Here is a 20,840-nt window from a genome sequence, read left to right as displayed (position 1 = left end):
CCAAACACAGCTGACTTAAATATACCTAGAAAAGGGCAGGAAGGCCAAGACAAACTGAAAAAAAGACGGAGGGATAAGTAGGAGAAGAAGAAACCTGAAAAGGGATGCTGGTCATCCTGACTAAACTCTCCAGTCTGGCAACTTTCTGGATATTTCCCTGTCTTTCCCAAAAACACATGCGACAGTTCTCTTTAGACAATGATGTTGGCTTTTACTGGATTAAAATCCAAACCTAGTGCAATCCCTAAGCATGAATGCATTATGGCCCATGCATATATTTGACATTATTGTGACATTCACTGAATTCTCTCTGTGGTTTACCCAGATGATGTGGTGAACTAGGCAAGTTAAGCAATGTTACAATTAACATCTTATTGAAAAAATACTGATAGAAAAACAGTATCTGCTGCAGCTTCATATGGATGGAACATGCCATATAAGAGTTCAGTAATGCTTCCAATATTTTGCCTTTTGTACTTCAGAGAAAAAGGAATTTTAGATTGAAGGAAGGAATTGCTGTATATCTAGAAACCTGTAAGACACAACTTCTCTTCTAATCAGACAGATGGATAAATTGCTATAGAAAAAAACCACAAAAAAACCTCACCTAAAACAATGACTGCATCATTTTTATTTATTTCTTGCATTCTCTGTTCACATAGCAAGAAATTTAATTCCAGTTAGATCATTCTCTTGTGATACTTTTTTCTTTCATTTAATATATTTTTAAATGCTTAGAAGCATTATGACAGAAAAGCATGTATTTTTGTGCCCTGGTTTATACCCATCATCCTTACCATTACAACAAGACAAAAGCATTAAAGTAAAATTAATCATGTCAAAAGATTTTAGCAAAAAACAAGGGAGACCATGCATAAAGCATCGCTTTGTCTAGTGTGAAGTCACGCTCTGATTAAAAACATATAATGAAAGTGAAAGTAATACATCATTGCCTTAGCAGTAGGGTTTTTGGGAAAGCTATGCAATTCTGAACACAAAAAATCTTTATAGGCTCTGGATTTTGCAATTATTATAGAATAATTCTAACAAGCAAAACACAGTTTCACTTCCTTAAAGTCTAATTAAACTTAAACGTTGCAGTTAAAACAAACAACCAAAGGATTTCTAGAATTAAACACGGACTCCTGGCAGGACCATAACTGGTAATTAAAACCCAAGCAGCAGTGGCTGGTTCTGAGCAGTGAGGCATGAGGTGCTGACACAGAGACCCTCTCCCTGCCCCACATCCAGTAAGTACTTATGAAGACTACAAAATATCATGGAATAATGAAAACCCATTAACAGAGCAGAACTTTAGCTGTTACTGAGGACTGCCACACACCCATCAGCTGCTCCATTTCTGTCACTGGGTAAGGGCAGCCTGTTGCTTCCATGTGACCTATGCAGTACCCAGTTAAAAAGTGAACTGGTGTTTGTGCACACGTAGGCAAGCTGGAAAAGAAACCATGCAGTGCAGATATTTTCTGCACTTTGCCATAAAGTCTCTAAAAGCCTCGACTTTTCTCAGGCACAACTGTGCAATAAGTGTTTCAAATTAAACACCAACGTGCGCATTATGATGTGCATACTATTATTTATATTCTCAGATTAGGACTGTGCCCATATCAAGCAAAATTAGGTGGTAAAAAATGTTTGTAGAATGCCATTTACTTACTCCTTTTTCCCCTCTTTATTCTACCTCTATGTTGTCAACACATAAACAATAACTCTCTGAGAAATACCAGATAGGAAAAATACACAGTAATACTAGACTGTGAAAAATCTACTGATCCCCTGAGCCATAGCATTCTTGCCCATAGATGATGACATTAAAAAATTGGAAATGGGTGCATGCTTCCCCTCCTCTCCTGGGTCTATGAACAAGGCAAGTTGTTTTCCTGATACCTTTAGAATTACTCCCATTAGTACTGATGCATTTGGTGCTTTGGCTATCCAGGCAGAGAGAGGTGGGCAGGATCCCCTGCCAATAGATCTAGTCTTGTCTAGGGAACAAAATGAGATTGCTCCTCTGCTGAGCTGTCATACTCGACAGCTCGTGCTGCTCCACCTGCAGCCGTCCTTGCAGCTCCAGCTGCAGTGCCATGGAGTCAGTAGTTCCTGATGGCTGATCTTCCCCTGCTCCTTATGCATCACACAAGGCAGGACACAGAGCCCTAAGCGACTGAGTGCTGACAAGTGAGCCACTCTCTGTGCTGGGAAGGAAACAGGAAAGGCAAGCAGCTCCCTCTCAAACGGGTCTGCAAACCCTGAGAGTAACTGCTGGGGCTCCTCTCAGCTCAGTGACAAGAGGAGATTCAGGCTCCTCTCATCCACCTCCTCCTCTATGGCCCTGCCACTGCACCCAGGATTGAGTGTTTGCTCCTTTCCCACCATACCTACCCCCAAATGCCACTGGCACGGAGAGCAGAAAATGAGGAATATAAATGGGTTTGGAAGAAGGGAGGGGGAATTTCTGTGCACGCATACATCGGATCAGTGAGCCTCTAAGTGCAAAATGTGGCATTTTGTTGTTGTGTGGGGGAGCCTATTGGTGGCCAGAAGGTTAAAGAAAAAACTTTGTAACAGGAGGAAATCAAATACACCTAAGGCAGTAATAAAATGAAATACCAGACTATAGGAATTGAAATGCTTCCCATCACAGAACCCCATGAGCAGGACACAGCTTTTACTCTGTTCCTATTCACTAAGGAGCAAACCCCTCATTTGCACTGACAAGTTGAGAATGAACTGCAATGTCAGGACTGAAAGCACTATCTAAATAAGGGGAAAAAAAAGCCAGAAGAAAAATCTTCTGCCTTTGCTGCTGATTGAGTATGTCTGTTAAGACAACAGGGGATTGAGAGAGAGAGGTGAAAGGGTAAAGAACGAAAACTCCTTCCTAAATTGCAAGAAAGTACATGATAAATAAAGATAGAACCATGTCCTTAAATTCAACCCCCCTCCAAATGTCTTACTATGTTGATACCACACCTCAGTTGCACTGAACCACCACTACATTTTAAGCTTGTACAGTTTATTGTCTTCCTTAAGACTTTCCAGTCCCAGCTCTTCAAGTCCCTATACTCCTGCACTGTAGTTCTTCAGTGTTTCACAGAAAGGACAGACCTACTTGGACTTATCTCCCATTCTCTCTTAAATTAGAAAAAAGAGGGATTCTTGAAACTCTTATTTTGAAACTGTTTGGTTTGGTTGTGGTTTTGTTTTTTTTTTTTTTTTAATAATTATCGCTACCATTTTGAGAGTAGTGAAATATTTTCTAGGAAATAATGCTTGTTAATGTTTTATCTTTTTCAGTGTGAAAAGACAGGCATTCTCCTCCATGCTCTTCAAACTTTGGCCCAGGCCAAGAGGGCATCCTTTTCTGGCAGGATTTGCAAGAACAGGTTTACTCATGTCAAGAGAGGGCTGTGTATTTGACAGCTCTTGTCTCAGCCACTGAGACAGATTCTGGGACCTTCAGGACTTTCAGTGCTGAGCAGCAAGTGCTTGAACCCGAGCTGGCCAGGACTATAACTGTAAGACAACTGTAATTTGTTTTTAACTGCAGCATAGGATGTTATGTGCACTACCATAATGGAAAGAGAACTTTTCTTCCCTATTTCTAAAGGTAACACAGAAAAGACTAAATGCTCTACATAAAATTATTCTGAAGCATCTCTCAACACCACCATAGACACCTGGTGTTACTCCAACACTAGAGTGGACATTTAACCACAGCATTAAAGTATCCTGTCTCTGGGTAGTTTCCCACAGCCTTGGAGACTGCAATACAATGTAAATAACCAGGAGCTGAGTAAATTACATTCTTACAAAATCTGACAAGCTACAGGCAGTTAGGATTCAGAAAAAAAGCTTTTTACTTCAATTCAGTTGAGAGTTCAGATCTTGAAGCAAGAGATCCACTCCTCCTGCCCCTCCTGTTAAGCCACTGGATTAGACACAGCAAATGAAAAAACACCTGGACAATTCTGCCTTAGGCAGTATCATTGATTTTTTTCACTGACTTACCATCTTCAGAATTTTCTTAGAAGTAGTGTACAGAGGTGGGAATCATAACTCATTATTCTGAAAAATGTGAAGCATAATATATCCCCTAGCACAGATGCTGTAAACTTTTATAATGTACACTTCATATAACCTTCTGTAATTGTCATTCTTACACAACACACTCAACTATTAGTTCAGGTCATTTATACCCAAACAGTCTTTATGTGGCACCACTTTGTGAAAGGCTCCTAAATCTTCCATGGGAAAAAATCAGTCTGCAAGGGCATTATTTCAAGTCCTGCATCACAGCAATTTAAAAACAATTTTCATCCTAACCTATGCATGTAATAATAATGTGGATGTATGCCATTATAGGGCTTTGGACAAGGAAGAAGAACAAAATTCTGTAAAATATATTTTACTGGGAAAAAAAAAAAAAAAAGCAGGTCTAATAGGAAATCCAGGTTTTACCAGTTGTCCAGTTTTAGAAGTATGGTTTTGATTTATGGATCAAAATTGCTCATTTATTATTTTATCTATACTGCTTTGGGCAATTTTGACAGTTAAAATTTAGTTTTATTGACCAATGCAGCCAGTTTAGCCACAAGGGGACTAATGTACACACAGCCTGCTGCACTCAAGAAGCTATGATTTGATTCCATGACCAAGTCAGAGTGGGAATCACAACCAACATAACAATAAGTTCCAAATCTCGATGCTCGAGGCAAAATACTTACTCTAAAACCAATCCACTATTAAAAGAAGCTGGGAAAGAATTTTGTGATAGCAGCCTCCATGCACTGTTTATTGTAGCTGATATATTCCACCAATGCTTCTGTCAGCAATGGACGCAGGGTAGTACAGAGGAAACCTTTCTTTAATGATTGTGGACAACAGATAAAGCTGGAAGAAGGAAATGAAAATGCAAAAGAGAATCAAAGGTGTGCTCTAGTACTATGGCTTACCAGGGATCTGACTCTTGAGAAAAATGTCTTGAAAAAACTGCCTTTTTTTTTTTTCCTAAACCAGATTTTATTCATATATACATAAATATGCATGGGTTCATGCTGCAGCTTTAAAGACTTACAAGTTTACTTAAAAAAAAAACTTACTGGAATGATTTTAAGCCAATGTTAATTTAGGCCTATCCTATTATAAAATTAGCATCTTCTGCAATCTCAATTTATTGCTCCATTGTGAAGCCCCTTGTGATACATAAACAAATCTCTGAAGAGAAACAAATCAATAAAGTGTCTAATTTGATTAACCATGTTTTTAAATTCATCAAGACAACTGTACAAAAATAAACCACTTACTTGTCAGTATTTTCCACGTCTTCTTTTCATCATCATAGTACTGAACCAAATTGCTGGGTAGCCGGTCAGGTCCGGGAGGCAATCCTCCAACCAATAACAGCATTTTCTTATTGGAACGAATTCTTCACCCAAAACAAGAGGAAAGATGAACAACCACATTACTGAGGAGCATTTTTAGTGGCAACAAAATCATAACCATCAAAAGAATGTTCACTGCTTGCAGTTTTCTATTTCATTTTTTTGTGTTTCTTTTCCCAATCATGTCTCAACAATTTCTTGAACCAAGCAGAAAAATGATCAGAAAAGCTGCGTATCTCTCTACTCATGGAATAATAAGCTTCCTTTATGCAATTTGTTAGAGGTTCATTCTAGAACGACCTTTTTCTTATATTATCCCTTTAAATCATCACTCTTTACAGCTGAATACACATGAAATGCTCTGGAGTTGTACTAAGGTTAAGCATTAAAGTTGCATGTCAAAAATCGTATTAGTCAAAATCATTATTATAAGCCATTCTACACTCAAAGAACCTTGAAAAAATTAAGGTTATGCAGAGAGTTTGTGAGCCAACTCTTTAATCACACACTGAACTTCAGATATATAGTTTAGTACAATTAGCAGCACTGGGCTAATGGTTATGGGTTAAATGCTACTTACAAGCACTTTTGTTTGTTTAATTTAGTCCAGACTCTTGCTTTCATTCTCCCCCCCGGCTCCCCCCCTCGTCTTTGCTCTCCCCCTGTGCACCACTGGCTATAGCAACACCAATTGGTAAAAATGAGACTGTGATGTTGTTGTGAGCCTCCCCAGAGTGGAGCCCTGCCAATGCTTGCCACTGATCCAGCGGCATGAACCTGCTCAACTGTGCAAAGTCACTCTAATTCCCTCCCTCTGTTTTTCTACCTTCTCCCCCAGGGGGCAACCACTGAAAGGAGTGACTACCCACCCATCAAGAGCTGGCAATTCGCTGCTATTAACCGTGACCGTGATTCCCAATCTGCCTGGCAGTTCTTAAGAACAGGACTGCAATGTCTCATCTGCAGTAAAAGTGGTTATCTGCACCCTGGCCTCCAATGCCCCACCTGATGAACGTACCATTTCTCTGCAGCATTAAGGGATTTAGCACAATTGTAAGTGAAAACTGGAGGGGAGGCCCAGACCCCCAGATGAGCCCTGATGCTTTAATAGTCACTTTGCATATAATTGAACTTTCACCAGTTATACTCAGCTTGGGTGAGATAACACTGAAATAAAGGCCTAGGCTCAAACTGTTCCTGTTAGGTAGGAAGGTGACATGGCCTGGAAAACATCCATCCATATGATGTGCAGTGGGACCATGCATTTGATGGAAAGCACCCTTGTCAAACACCGTTTTTCCAGGCATGACAACACCTGTGCAGCACTCTGTGTGTCAGTCTGCAGCAACCACCCCAGCCAAGAAGGCACAGAGCACCACGAACAAATGCCTACACCAGAGATGCTCGTGGTGGGGTCAAAGCACCACCAGGAGCTCCAGCCTCAGCAGAGCACTCCAGCAGTGGGAGCTTCATGACTGAGGCACACTCATGGCTTCAGTCCAGCCTAGAATGTGTGCTGCTGACCCAGCGACTTACACTGGCAGCAGGACTGCATCTCCTCTTGAGAAGAGTGAGCAAGATGAGCTAGACAGTGCTGTAGACACGCACCAACCACAAGGAACATCCTTCAGGAAGGGAACACACATCTGAGGGCAGCATTCCCACAATGCTCCACAATAAAATTTGTCAAATGGCTGTCCCAAAGACAACTGTAGACTACAGACATCTGAGACAAGGATGGCAAGGGAACTATCTGGCATATGGCCTCATCTGTTTTTTAAACAGATTTAGGGCTCAGAGAAGGTCATTAATTGACAGCAGATGAAATAAAACCCTCAGTGCAGGAGTTAAGCCATGGGGGCAGTGACACTGTTCAGTGCTGTCCTGCCCCTTGATTCTCCCCTGACTTGGGAAGAGCCCCTGCAGTCCTTCAGTCTTTCTGACAAGCCAGCCTCTGATGCCTGCACTGCACCTGCTATGTGCTGCCAAATGAGGACTGTAACCTGCCCAGCAGACTGTGGCTGTGTAGGATATCAGGAACCATCTCATGTCGCTGTCAGCACAGATTCCATAGAGAGACCAAGCTCTGGGGAAAGCTCACTGCCAGTGTCTTTTAATGTTCAGTCTCCCCAGTAAAGTTTTTAATGAGAGAACATTTGATAAAAACTATGCAACATGGGAGTATGATAAACTGGTTTTGGTATGAGTTAGGGATGACTGCACATGTAACAAGTGGCAGAGCAAACCAGAGCCATAAGTCAGTTATGCATGGCCATCCCTAACGATAGAGAATGAATTGTTTATTCCAACCCTCCTGTGTTGTATGTTATATCACAATCAACTCCCCGTGCATTGTAAGATTCAGAATGCCCTTGCAAGGTTTACTTGATAAAGGAGTTTATTTTGATTTTCATCTTTCATCTGTAAAACTCCCTTCTAACTCCAAAGCACTGTGAAAATCCAATGAATGGCCAAGGCTCAATAGTTAAGGTGAAGAATGAAATGTCAGATATAACTCTGAGTTTCCAGACTTTGGCAGTTGCAACTATCCTTAACATTACTTTTTCAGCTAAACAGCCTGAAAAGCTACTGTTTCTGGAGAAGGAGCAGTGCTGCTATATTGGTATGCTTAAAAAATACTAATTTTTAAAATATGTTTAAAATGAGAAGTAGCAAGAATAGGGACTTTTACTAAAAGTTTAGTAAGAACTTAATAGGCAGCAAAGTCTCTACCAAAAGCACAGGGAAATTGCAAATGGAAAAAAGGAGATGGGTACTTATACTCAAAATATCTAATTAGTCTGCTTTGAGAGCTCTTCCAATGAACCAAGTAAAGATAATACAGTGGCTAAAGACATGCAGGTTTTATATTGATATGTTTCCTTAGATCCAAATCTGGTTTTTAAGTTTTAATGTAAAATGCTACAATTTAGGTTTTGAAAAAAGATTTTCTTTATTATGTCATACTTAGGTTTCATATTGCACTAAGTAGTAGTGTTAGAATCTTACAATGCATTCTGAAATATGAAAAACATGTAAATGACCACTGCTCATATACACAAAACTTTTCCAAATATCAATAAAGATGTAAGTCAGTGGAACACTATGATGAAGACAGGATTAAAAAAATATATGTAACACATTGAGCAAGATAAAGCTTCTCCCCTTCTTGTATTATTACATGTTTGCTACAGGGATAACTCAAGATTACAATGTGAAATGTTCTTCATTATATCTGACACATGTGTGTTTTTCCCACAGTCCTTATTTTATTTTACACTCTAATATACAATTCAGTTACATGCTGTGGTTCACAGTGTCCCCAGCAAGGATTTTATGATCACCTTGTGCCTGGTTAACAGTAGTGGGTCTTGGTCAGGGAAGGCTAAACCCTGGACAGGCAGGCTGATGTCATGGCAAAAAAGTGGAGATAAATTTATCCACATGTTATCTTGAAAGCATTACTCAGACTCCAGAACTCAGGTTCTCACTGATGAACATGCACATGTTGTTATTATTCTGCACACACTTTGCAGTTTCTGTTTGGCTAAGATTTTAAAACACTTAATTCACCTTAATTAAGTTCCTGGGTACCTCATGTGGTGTGAAATTTATTTTGTCTACTTACAAGGCTGGAACCCAAAGTATATTTCAAAGTCAACATTTTCAAACTTGTGTAGTTTCCCTCAGGCACACAAACCCAGGAATTTGAGTACTCACAGAAGTGGCTTCATTTTCAGAGATACCCATCAACATAACTAAATCCTACTCACATCAAAAGTAGCAGCAGATGCCCATCAGCTCTAAAACTCAGATCACCAGTCCATGGTCTAAACTAACCAGGAATATTCATGGCAAGAGGCTGAGCCCAAGAGAGTTGATAGACTCACAAGAAATCAGTAGAAAAGGCTGTAAGAGACCTCAACACTCCTGACAACCACTCCCACTCTTTTGCAGCCTTGATAGCCTCATGTTAATAGAAAGCACATGAATGGGAAATACTCTTCTTGTACATTGTTTTTCTTTATTAACATATCCATCAATCTTGCACTGGTGGGTTTTCCTTATCTGGGCAATTAGTAGAAGTTCATTCTACAAAAGCTGCCAAGAAAACAAGCCTCAACAACAGGTTTGCTCCAGACTCTTCCAGTTTTTAAACAATGTACTGAGGCTCTGCTCTCTGCATTAGGGAGTGCAAAGAAAAAGAAAGAATACAACCATGAAGTGGCAATCCTGTGGTTCTAAATGCATCCAGCATAGTGTTACACATCAGGAAGGGAAATGCATCTTAAGACATACAAGTGATCATGGTCATCAATGGGGGGGGGAAAAAAGAGTATTCAACTATACTTTTCTCTTAACTCAGGGCTATAGTAAACCCAGAAGTCTGGATCATTAATTAGCTTTCCATATAGCCAATCACCATGGCTTTGAGTATGGAGAGAGCCAGGTAGCTCTTCAGAGCAGGGACTTGACAGACACGATGGCATCCTTGCTGCTGCTTCAGCACCCACCTCAAACACAGCAGAGTCAAGCTCAACTCCAGGTGTTTGCCACAAAACTCAGGCACAAACAAAGCCAGCCATCAGACCAGCACAGACCCAGCAAGGGCAGGTGAAGGTCTGGTGAGTTTTACCAACATTCTCATATCTCATTGCATCAAAGGATTTGAGAGACTGCAGCCTGACAGTGATACTATCAAAATAAGCTGCAAGAATCTCAGAAAAGGGGGCTGTAGTAACTTGCAGCAGAGACAAATTATTTCAGAGAGGTTTAGATATCAACCTAGAGGTGATAGAAAAAGAGATACATACTGTCCCAATCAAAATTTCAGTTGCAGACATTTTGTTTGTTAGCACCAAAAACTCAATTTCTTCTTCAGAAACCAGGATGGTCTCGAGCAACCCTTTTCTTCTCAATAGGCATCTGAAGGGGTGCAGTGTTCAACAAAAATATACTTGACAATCCAGTTGCAGTCTGCAAAGCTGAACAAATGTTGGAAGCATCCATTTGCCCGTGACTGAAAAAAATGTCTTGCCATCGAGAGCATGGGATGTGATCTTCAACAATTACCTTCCCAGCTCCTGGATGGGCATTTCAGTGCAACAAAAGTGTCATATGAAAACTGCTTATTTCAATGGATTTTGGCTTCCATAGTTGACTGCAAAGATAGCCATGATTAGTAACACATGTTTAATAGAGAGGAAATCTAATTATCTGGGACTTTAGCTATGAACTCAATGAAAGCCATAAGGTACAATGTAAAATTTATTTTGGACAAAGGAATTTTATGAGGTTTTGTTATCACATAAAATGAATTAACAAACACCATAACCTATAGGTAAACAGGCATTGAGAATCTCTACCTAGCCCTACAGCACTGCTAGGGGAATGACCTGAATTCTCACAGACCAAGTCCTGCATGTCTTTCTCCTTTTGGATAAAGTACAGACATTAAGAATACCCTGATTTTAACAAAACATAAAGCACAATAAAGTCTCTTGCAAATTATGGCCAATAAACTGTTTAGTTCTTCAATTCAAAGAATGTTCAAAAATTTGCTGAATGTATGGAAGCTGCTTTATGAATGGATTTTTTTGCCTCTTCTAATTTGCACCTATTGCCCCAGGCACACCAGAAAGAATGCAAAAAAGCTTTCTAGAAATACAAAGAAACCTGGAAACCAGTCTTATCATGAAGATTTTGGTTTTCACCTTTTCATTCTCCATGTAGGCCTGTTTAGCAGAAGACCCAAGCACCAATTTTCTTTGAGCAGAGCTCACAGTAATGCTCACTGAAGATGATGCTCATATAATACATGTTGCTGACCACTGACAGAAAAGTTTAGGAAGACAAATACAAAGGTGAGAATGATTTGCTGCAGACATTGATTGTTGGTTTTCTTCTCTGACTCTATTAGAATTTTTCCTTAAATGTTGTCCAATACTTAAAAAAAAAACCTAAAATAATTAGGTAATGTTTGCATTAGCAATAATAATTCCTTTTGCTTCTAAAAGCAGAAGTCTAAGGGTAAATGAATGTCTTATCTGGCAGGCCATGCTTAACTGTTACAAGTTAAAGGTTCCTTTATTTCTAGAGTTGTCAGGCAATTTTCTATCCTCTGTATTAAAATAACTTAGAATCTGTTTGAAGTTCTAAAAACCCAAATTTTTCTTTATGAAACCAATCCCACTACTCTTGATCTCTAAGTTAATATTTAAAAGTTAGCTTCCAGCTTTTGCCTGCAAGATTTTTTAAAGTCAATGTCCCCTCCTTTTTGGGAGGGATGTAATAGGTAGTTTAGCAGTGGCAACTATCCTGGAAGAGTGACACCTATCCAGTGCTCCTTTGGGAAGAACACAGAGGAGTGAGTGTCCTTCTCATCTTTGCCTCCCTGCACAACCAGATTTGAATGCTAAAGACATCCTTGCTAGCTACTGAATATCTGGAGCTTTGTAAGGGAGGTGAATTCAAAGGAATGTTTGCAAAGCAAATTGGTGAATGAGGCACAAAACCTCCCGTGTCATGGATCTTCTTGGTAAAGCTACTCAAACAACAGATTTTCCTCACTGATGGAAGTTTTAAAAAACCTTTAAGTAATTCCCTTTGTCCTGAATGCAAAAAAAAAAAATAAAGAAAATGTCAAAGCTAAGTGCTTCTGCAAATTGCTTTCCCTTTCTCACCTCATTTTGTTTGGCCTTTTTTGGGTTTGGTTTGTTGGCTGGTTCAATTTTTTTGGCCTGATAGAGGTTGCAAAATGGAAACGCTTCACAGAATGCTTCAAAGTCAACAAATCATCTTTTTAATTCTTTTCCCCTAGGAAATTCCAACCAACTCTTATTTTTTGATTTTCAGACTGAAAAGTCAAGAAAGTCCTTTTTTTTTTTCTATTCTGCATCTGATGTCCATGTCAACAGAAGGTCTCTGCATCACAGGCTGTGTTCTCTCCAGCTGAGGCTCCTTTTCCTGAGGAAGCCAAAGGAAAGAAACACACCTTGCTGCCAGCTCACTCAAGGTATGACTTGTTACCTTTTCCACTGGTTTATTTGGTTTTTTTTTTTTTACTGAAAGAAGGCATCAGTTGGGGAATGGCAGGAAGAACCAACTGTGGCACCAACTTCTATTTACTTCCAGCTTCACTGCAAACCGTCTGCTTCCATTGAACTTGGCAGCTGACAATATTTGCTCAGTTTATTGTCTGCTTTCCAAGAATACAGCAAGTGTTGACTACTAAGTACTAGGCATGACGGTCTTTAAAGAAAATTTCAGGGAGGCAGCAAATATGAAAAATCATGCCAGGAACTATCTACCAATGGTTTTCAACTTTCCATAGTCTTCAATTTCTTGGTAAATGTGTAATATCAGACAGAATCTGTTTCAACAAAACCAATGTGAGAGATGTTTACAGAGCAGGGGAGTCCAGCTCAAGCCCTTCTTTTAGGATTCCTATTCCCTCCTCCTTCTTTTCAGGCCATGCTAAGCAAAGGATAATAACAAACCTTGCTCTGATTTAGAAAACATCTTGGATTTTTAAAACACAGAAGTTGTTTGAAAAGCTGAAACAGTGCTTTTACAGGTTATATGGATTTTTCCATAACTGAGTTTAACAGAACCAAAGATTTTCTCTGGAAAACTATTTTCTGTTGAGTTTGTGTTCTATGTTAGCTCTCCTCACTCCCCTCACCCCCAAGGTTCCCTGTGCTTTCTCTTCAAGTACAAATCCAAACAATTACACCATCACAGCTCTGTTCCATTTACTGCTCAGCAGTTACAGACTCAGAACCTCCATATTCTCCTGCTATAAAGAAAAAATTATAGTGACCCCAGGCCACAACATGCCCTCTAAGACCCTCTCATTTCTATCTCTTCTCTCCACATGAAGGGGATGTACATGAGGCAAAGAGTGAACAGAAAAATCTCAGACCAGTACCCAAGACATGCATGTCTGATGCCCACCATGACCCTACAGCACCCCTTTAGTAAAAGGAGGATTTTTGTCTGAAATCCAGGATTTTTGTCTGAAATGGGATTTCCTTGTCTAAAAGGCTCTGCACCATTCATGACCTATGTGCTTCCCAACAGGACAGAAATGGATTGTGTTGCCAAAAGTTGGGCAAGAACAGCGCAGGAGCTCATGGGGGACAGCTCTGCTTTTAGGGACCTGCATGACTTGTAAAGCTGCTATATAGACTGTCACAGGTGGTGGAAAGGGGCATTTTTCCTCCAGCATTTGAGGAAAAAGTTCCCATTTTCAAAGGCACTTTGTCAACAGTTTGAGTGGCTTAGTAAGACCACTTGTTTTTTAAACTTAATTTTCCCTCTGGGACAAGCTGTTCTGAAATCCAGTGAAAGATTTCCCCTCAGAAAAAGAGTTTGGAGATGCAGATGCAGGTATTTGAAGACACTCCAAGTGCTAAAAAGGCAGAGTGACGAAGCCAAGGAGTAGCACAGTTCTGGAGCACTGGGGATTGGTGTGTGTGAGGTCAGGAAGGGCACTCAGGAGTTGGGGTAACAGAGGATTCCAGAGAGGGGACAGATAAAGTCCAGTAGCTGGGATCTGGGGAAGAGCTTTATCATCCAAGGACATAAATCAGGACACTATTCCAGTTCACAAAGGACACTATTCCAAGGAGTCCCTCTGACTGGGAAACCAGCTGGCAGGGCAAGTGCCTGGCAACCTTTCTTCACCTGCAGCTGTTGGAAAGATGGTTGTCCATAAAATTCTCTTCATAAATTATGTTTTTCCCAACAAATACTACAACTGAGCCAAAAAAATGGCTATCACCTATGCCTCTGCAGCTCTCAAGTATTTTACCAGCCAGGACACATGTCTTCAAAAAGGCTCCCAAGGAGTTTCCTGACCCACAGCAGTCCTCCTAGGACAGTGGTGTTTCCTCTGCCCATAATGTGAGCCCCAGGCATCCCACCCTTTAGGAAACTCCACATCTCTTCAGCATGAGCTTGTCTCCAATGGCAAATGAATGCATGTGAGGCAAGTAAGGGAAGTAGGTGAGACTAACCAGGATTAAAGTGACTACAGGTCTGTGGTTCACTACCCCACAGCCTCTAATGTGTCAGTCTCCCTCCTGCAGCTCAGCTCAGAGAGTCCTGGCACATGTACAATTTCCTGATATTAATTCAAGCACATAAAAACCGATCCAAAGCTCACTAAAACAAACCAGAGCCTCACATCCACTTCATCCATACTGTAATGCAAAAATTAGTAATTCACATACATTTTAAGGTATGCTTTTCTTATCAGAATGTAAATTCAGGATCTGCAGTATTTCTCACTTGCAATTAACCATGAATAAGAATTATTAGTTAAAAACCCAGATATTGCTGTTCTGATCACAAAGGGACAGGTAGGTGGTTGTAACCAGAACACAGAGTACATATCAATGAAAAAACACTCACATTTTTACAACCACCAAACATGTCCTGCTGAGATTCTACAAAAATCTCAGTAGAAAAAGAAGTCAAATTGAACTACGGTCTGTGAGATTTGGAGACAAATAGTGTATGCAAGAAGGAAATTATTTAATTGCCAAGGGATGTAACTGGTTTCTTCAAATTTTTAATCTCCTCTGTAGAAAGTAAATCAGACCAGGCATATATGTCTTCCACATAAATGCCACTGTCTCATTCTGTTCAGCACCTAACATTTTCCTTCTTCATCAACAGTTATCATCCTCCTACTGAATGAAAACTGTTCATATCATCTTCATCACCTGTCACTGTTTAATTTGCTATCACTTTCACCCACCAGACAGTCTGGATGACACCCTCTCTCCACTGAAATGAAATAAAAAGCCCCAGAAAACCAAACAGCAAACCAAACCACCTCTACAATTAGCTTTAGCAGGACCAGAATTTGCACTGCTAATCTCCCCAAGATCTAGCAGTCCAGGGAACAAAAGTATAGAAAAACAGCTGGGTCTCTACATGCTGGGACTTTGCTGAACCCATGAAACAGCACGGGCAGACTTAGCCTCCTTATCTCTTTGTCCCCTTATTTCACTCTTTTCTCTTGTGCTCTTTAATCCTGTATTTTCTGCCTAGGACTATTCCTCTGTTATGTCAGTTGGTTGATCTCCATCCATTTTTCCTCTCCCAAACCTGAAAAAGCTTTTCCAGAAACTGTAATACTCAGCTGTTATTGACAACAGATGCTGTTTCTGCCAAGAATTAGTGTTACCCTTTTTGTTTCATTCCCTATCTTCTTTTTATCTGCCAGGGTCTTTTTTGTTTTGCTAGTTTCCTTTCCTGTCCGGTATTCTATTCTTACATTTTTCTCCCTTCAAAACTATCCTTCATTCACCTCTTCCCTCATTTGTACTTTCCTGCTTCCACTATTTGTATCCCATTTCTCCACTGGGGTGTCTCAGCTCCTTTCTTTTTTTTGCATTTCCCCCTCTCTCCCAGTTTCCCTTCCCTCAGTCCCCCCTGCCTTCAGGTACAGAGCTGTATTTGCTGCTCTGCCGGCAGATCCTGGCAGGGGCAAACCAGCCCAAACACCCTTTGCTGGTGACAGGAGCTGCAGGTGGTGATGCTCTATCCTCAAACTTTTAAAAAATTGAAAATATATAAAAATACATATCATGTATTACATAAAATACATTATATTACACAATAAAGCACAGAAACGTTTTAATCAACTCGATACTCTGGTGAAGACCTGAGAGTCAAATAAATGTCTGGAATATGAACTTTCCTCTATCTAATTGCATTTTCTTCCCAGAACTACAGAAGATGATACAGCACAGAGCTAGGTGTCTCTTTCAGAGACAGACAAACATAATTTAAGCCTAATGTTCAGGGTCACTCACCCCACTCCAAGTTGAAATCAACTATGATTTTTCCTAGTGACACCAAAACTGACTGTGTCTCCAGTGGCTTTAACAGCAGCTTGTATGCTGAGGCCCTGGTGAGGATCACTAAGCCAACACTATTACTAACTTTGCTTAGAGCTGAGCACCTGATTAAATGTCAAATCAAAGCCAAAACACCCATCCCCTGTTGGTGAAGTCCTAAACCTCAGAGTGTACAGCAAGGCTCAAAAGTCAGGAATATAATTCCTCAACTTTTTAATTTCTGATCATTTAATTGTTGTACCTTGAATATTAATTTCACAAAAATGCATCAGGACAGTGAAGCATTACCTTATCTTAGGATATTTCATGAAAGAACTCTACTCTCTCTGCAGGTGAACAGTGTTTTTCACTGCAGCACAAAACTCAGGTACTTCCTAGCCCCAGCATCACTTGCACTGCAGGATCTGCATTTGTGGCACAAACATTATAAACACCTTTGCCAATAGAGCACAGACTGGCTCTTGTGAACCCAAATCTTTCCTCAAGACCACAGGATTAACTTTATAGTTACGTATCAGAGGAGAATCAGCATATTTTGAGCTTCCCATTACATTCATTTCCCTTAAGAAACAGAAGTAGACCTGATGCTAATGTACTCCAAAGTGCGCATATGGATATGTAACATGGGCCCTTTTTTTTTTTAAAGTAGCTTGTTACAAAAAAAAAAAAAAAAAAAAAGTTCTTTTTAAAAATTCTGAAAAGTTACTGGCAAATGCCAACACTGAATGCAATTCTCATTTCTTGAACATGCAGGAAGCAGGTGGCTATGGCACTGGGCTGCTTGCATTTCTCACCAGCCCTTACTGTGCTGTGCAGGAGCTATTACACTGCACAAGAGGAACAGTTAATCTCTTTCTAAAGACATGTGAATCTCTAGCGAATGACCTTTCATTAAATTCCAAATTACCAAAGTCACCATTACTCACAGAAAAAAGTAATCAGAGTTTTGAAGTCTTTTTCTGTGTAATAATTTTTATGTATTTGCACATGTACTTCACTGCTAGTTACTTTTAAGATCCCCTTCTGCAAATAAGTTATCTAAAGAACTCTTTGCAGATTTTCTTCCTTAAAATAAAATTTTAGTGAATGAATGTCAACTGGGTAAAATTGCTACTTTAGAGAAACTATGAGTAACAGAGAGGACAAATCTGGAAATCTCTGTAGTCTTGAATATTTTTTTTTTCCTCCATCACGTTTAAGAAGGCATTTGAACTTAGGCAGCCTGGCAAAATCTTAAAGTGATTAAGATTCAAAGATGGGCCTTCGTGACCTTTATGAATTTCCAGGAATATCGTCCAAGACCAAAAATGAAAATATAACAATTTCATTCTGCATTACTGAGCATTTCAACACCTCCAACACTTTAACATTTGGAGTAAGTTCTAATGCCTGCTTATAAATAAATCTGAATGGTTTTGCTCCCATTTCACTGCCACTAAAGAACCCAATCAAGAGAAGCTACTTACAAGGCTGTTACTAGACACACATTCTAGTTGGGAAAGTGACAGCATGTTTTCACCCACTGTGGTTAAGGGTCTCTGAAATATCACCGTCTGCACAGACATGCAGACCTATTACAAATTTAAAAAGTAGCATTTGTGGTATTTGGAGCCTCTTGTAAGTCATTAAGTGCAACTTAGACTGTCACCTAGGACTACCTAAAGTGCAATCCCTTTGTGTATGCTCCTGCTTACAGGGAAAACCAGCTCCCAGCACCAGCAGTATCAGATTCTTGCAGAATCCATGACACTTGTAAGCATTCAGTGGTCAGAACACCACTACATATCCTTCAAATGACATGGACCACTGAAGCTGGAAAGGTATCTTCACTGAACCAAGCCGGCTGGTATCTCAGCAATCCGCCAGGACACGAGCATCAGCTTGCCCCCGGTGGCAGAGTCCTGCCTGAGGAGTTTGTGGGGTTTGCATGTTTGAAAGTCATCACTTTTGAGTGATGAAATGCAAAGGGTAGACACCAACTTACAACAGAGGCATCTCAGAAACACTTTATGCTGCAAAATAGTTGAATTTGATGTTTTTGATTTCAGAGTGAACATCAGTTAGACAGCAAAGTGATAAGCATGACAGAACACTAACAGTGAGCTAGCCAGAAATAATAAAAGAGGGTACATCATCTCCAAAGTTAAACTGAGTGCCCATTACATAGAGCATAAAGAATCCTCTGCATTAATGCTAATTGAGTGTATTATCTAAAATATTTATTAATGTACTAGTTTTTTTCTTGTAGCTGTCAAATCATTAGTAATATGCATCTATTAGTTAAAAAGCTGAATAATACAAAGTGTGGTTTGATTTCTGGGCTACCATGCCACTGTATTATACCAACACTAGAAGAAGGCATTATCTTTCTATCTGTGAATGAAGCACAAACATGTTTTAAGAGAAGATCAAAAAATTGTGGATATCTTTGCTCCTTGTTAAACTATGTGCTTTGCATTCACTTCCTAACACCAACTTCATATAGCCAATCTTTGACATCATGATTCACTACGTTATTAAAAGAAAATAACTGGCATGTCATAGATGTAAGGACTATGAAGTCACAAGTTTCCACGCACAAACAGGGACATCACCCCAACATCAGCAATACCAGGGGTGTGCACAGATGATGCAGTTATTAACGAAAATAACAGATTTAGGACTCAGCTATTACGGTTTAAAGACATAACTCCTTGTTAAGGAATAACATCGTGGGAGTAAAAAAAATTAATAAATTATGGTCAAAATAAAAAAGAAAACCCAAAGGCAGATTCCCAAGGCGCGGGCGGCCAGAGGGCCGAGGGGAGGGGACGGAAAGTTTGGCGGAGCAGGGGGCGGGCGGCCGGCCCCGCCGCGCCCCTCCCGCCGCCCCGGCCCCGCGGGTCGGTGCCCGCCGGCGCTGCCCGCTCCCGCAGCCCCCTCCTCGCTCACCTGCTGGCCAGGCTCTGCCGGCAGTGCTGCCTGAAGGGCATCAGGTGGTAGTTCATGGCGTCCAGCAGCAGCTTCTGGCACACGGGGTCGGTGCGCATGAAATCCACCGACTGCACCCGCTCCACCAGCTCCGGCGCCGGGATGAGGGCGAAGCGGAGGCGCTTCATCAGGTCCGGCGCGTACTGCATGCGGGTCTCCCGGTCGTGCTCCAGCCAGAGCACGGACATCTGGAAGAGCGCCAGCTCCGACTCGACGGGGGGGGGCAGCGAGTCGAGGAGGGCGCGCATCTCCTCGAAGTTGAGCAGCAGCACGTCCTCCACCAGGTACTTGTTGGCCAGCTTCTTGGTCTCCTCCAGGCCGTGCAGGGCGGCGATCTTGCACACCTGCTTGTAGTTCTGCACCGAGATCTGGTCGTTGAGGAACTGCACGCACAGCTTGGTGACCTGCGGGATGTGCAGGATCTTGCTGACCGACAGCACCTCCTCCACCGTGTCCAGCGAGAGGGTCACGTTGGCCGTGTAGAGGTACTCCAGCACCAGCCGCAGCCCGATGGACGAGCAGCCCTGCAGCACCAGGTTGTTGATGGCCCGCGGGCTGGCCAGCAGCTTGTCCTCCGGGGAGGAGGATGGGGTGCCCGGCTCCTCCTGCGTCTGCGGCGGCGGCGGCTCCTTCGGCGGAGCTCCCAGCCCGTCCTGGGCGCCGGGCCCCAGCCCCAGGGCGTGGGGGTGCCCGCCGCTCCCGCCGCCGCTGGAGAACAGCGATCGGAAGTACTGGGAGCAGGAGGCCAGCACGGCCTTGTGGCAGTGAAACTGCTGGCCCTGGGCCGTCAGGGTCACGTCGCAGAAGAGCTGCTTCCTCCACAGCAGGTTGAGGCCGTGCAGCAGGTTGTCGCTGTGGCTGGGGTCGAAGGTGGAGGTCCTGTCCCCGGATCTGGACATGGCGAGCGGCCTCCGGCACACCTGCCTTTTAAACCCTCCTCCAACCTGGGCAGAGGGGTGGGGAGGAGAGCGGGGTGGGGGGACACACGGGACGACACAACAATAAACACAGAGCTTTAGAGGCCCGGAGGGCGCATCCCGGCTGTGTGCGCAAGGGTGGCGGGGGGCGCAGCCGGGGGACGGGCTCCCCTGTGCCCGCCGAGCCGAGCCGCCCCCCCTGCCCGGGACACCGACGGGCTCGCTCGGAGGGGCCGCAACTTGGGAGGGCTAGTGGAGATTTATTATTTTTTTTTTTATTGCCTCTCCCCTCTTCACCCCCGCCCCCGTCTTCCTCCCTCCCTGTGCAAACCGGGCAGTTCTCCAGGGGAGGAGCAAGGAAGCCGGGGACATTTTCAAAGCTGAGCCACCCGCCCAGGTCCCCCCTCCCAAACAGCCAAGCAATCAAACACATCCCAAATAACACCACCACCCCACTCATCCCCTCCGCCCCCCAACTCCGCGACGCCCAGAGAAACTACCAAGTGACCGAAACTCTGCCGGGCAGGCGACCAGCCGTGCCCGCCCCGCTCGCCGCCAGCCCCCGCTGCCCTCCGGCCGCTTTGGCAACTCGGCGGCGCCAGGACCCGCTTCCTCCCGGGGCGGCGTGCCCGGAGCGGGGCCCGCCACTGGCCGGCCCCGAGGCAGAGCCCAGCGCG

General features: G+C 42.3%; 1 protein-coding gene across 1 annotated transcript in view; it reads right to left on the bottom strand.

Annotated features, from left to right (window-relative positions):
• Positions 1-20,267, bottom strand: part of KLHL14 (kelch like family member 14) — a 57,940-nt gene extending 37,673 nt beyond the window's left edge. Inside the window, exons 1-2 of the mRNA XM_056485695.1 lie at positions 19,208-20,267; positions 5,325-5,446 (exon numbers count right to left, since the gene is read on the bottom strand). Coding sequence (XP_056341670.1) covers positions 5,325-5,446; positions 19,208-20,145 — 1,060 coding nt within the window. The 5' untranslated portion in view covers positions 20,146-20,267. The remainder of the gene's footprint in view (positions 1-5,324; positions 5,447-19,207) is intronic.
• Positions 20,268-20,840: the final 573 nt, after the last annotated feature.

The sequence above is a fragment of the Oenanthe melanoleuca genome, chromosome 2 (genome assembly GCF_029582105.1).
Source record: "Oenanthe melanoleuca isolate GR-GAL-2019-014 chromosome 2, OMel1.0, whole genome shotgun sequence".
Lineage (NCBI taxonomy): Eukaryota > Metazoa > Chordata > Aves > Passeriformes > Muscicapidae > Oenanthe > Oenanthe melanoleuca.
The sequence above is the reverse complement of the archived record's forward strand: the minus strand, read 5'-3'. Positions and strand labels throughout refer to the sequence as shown.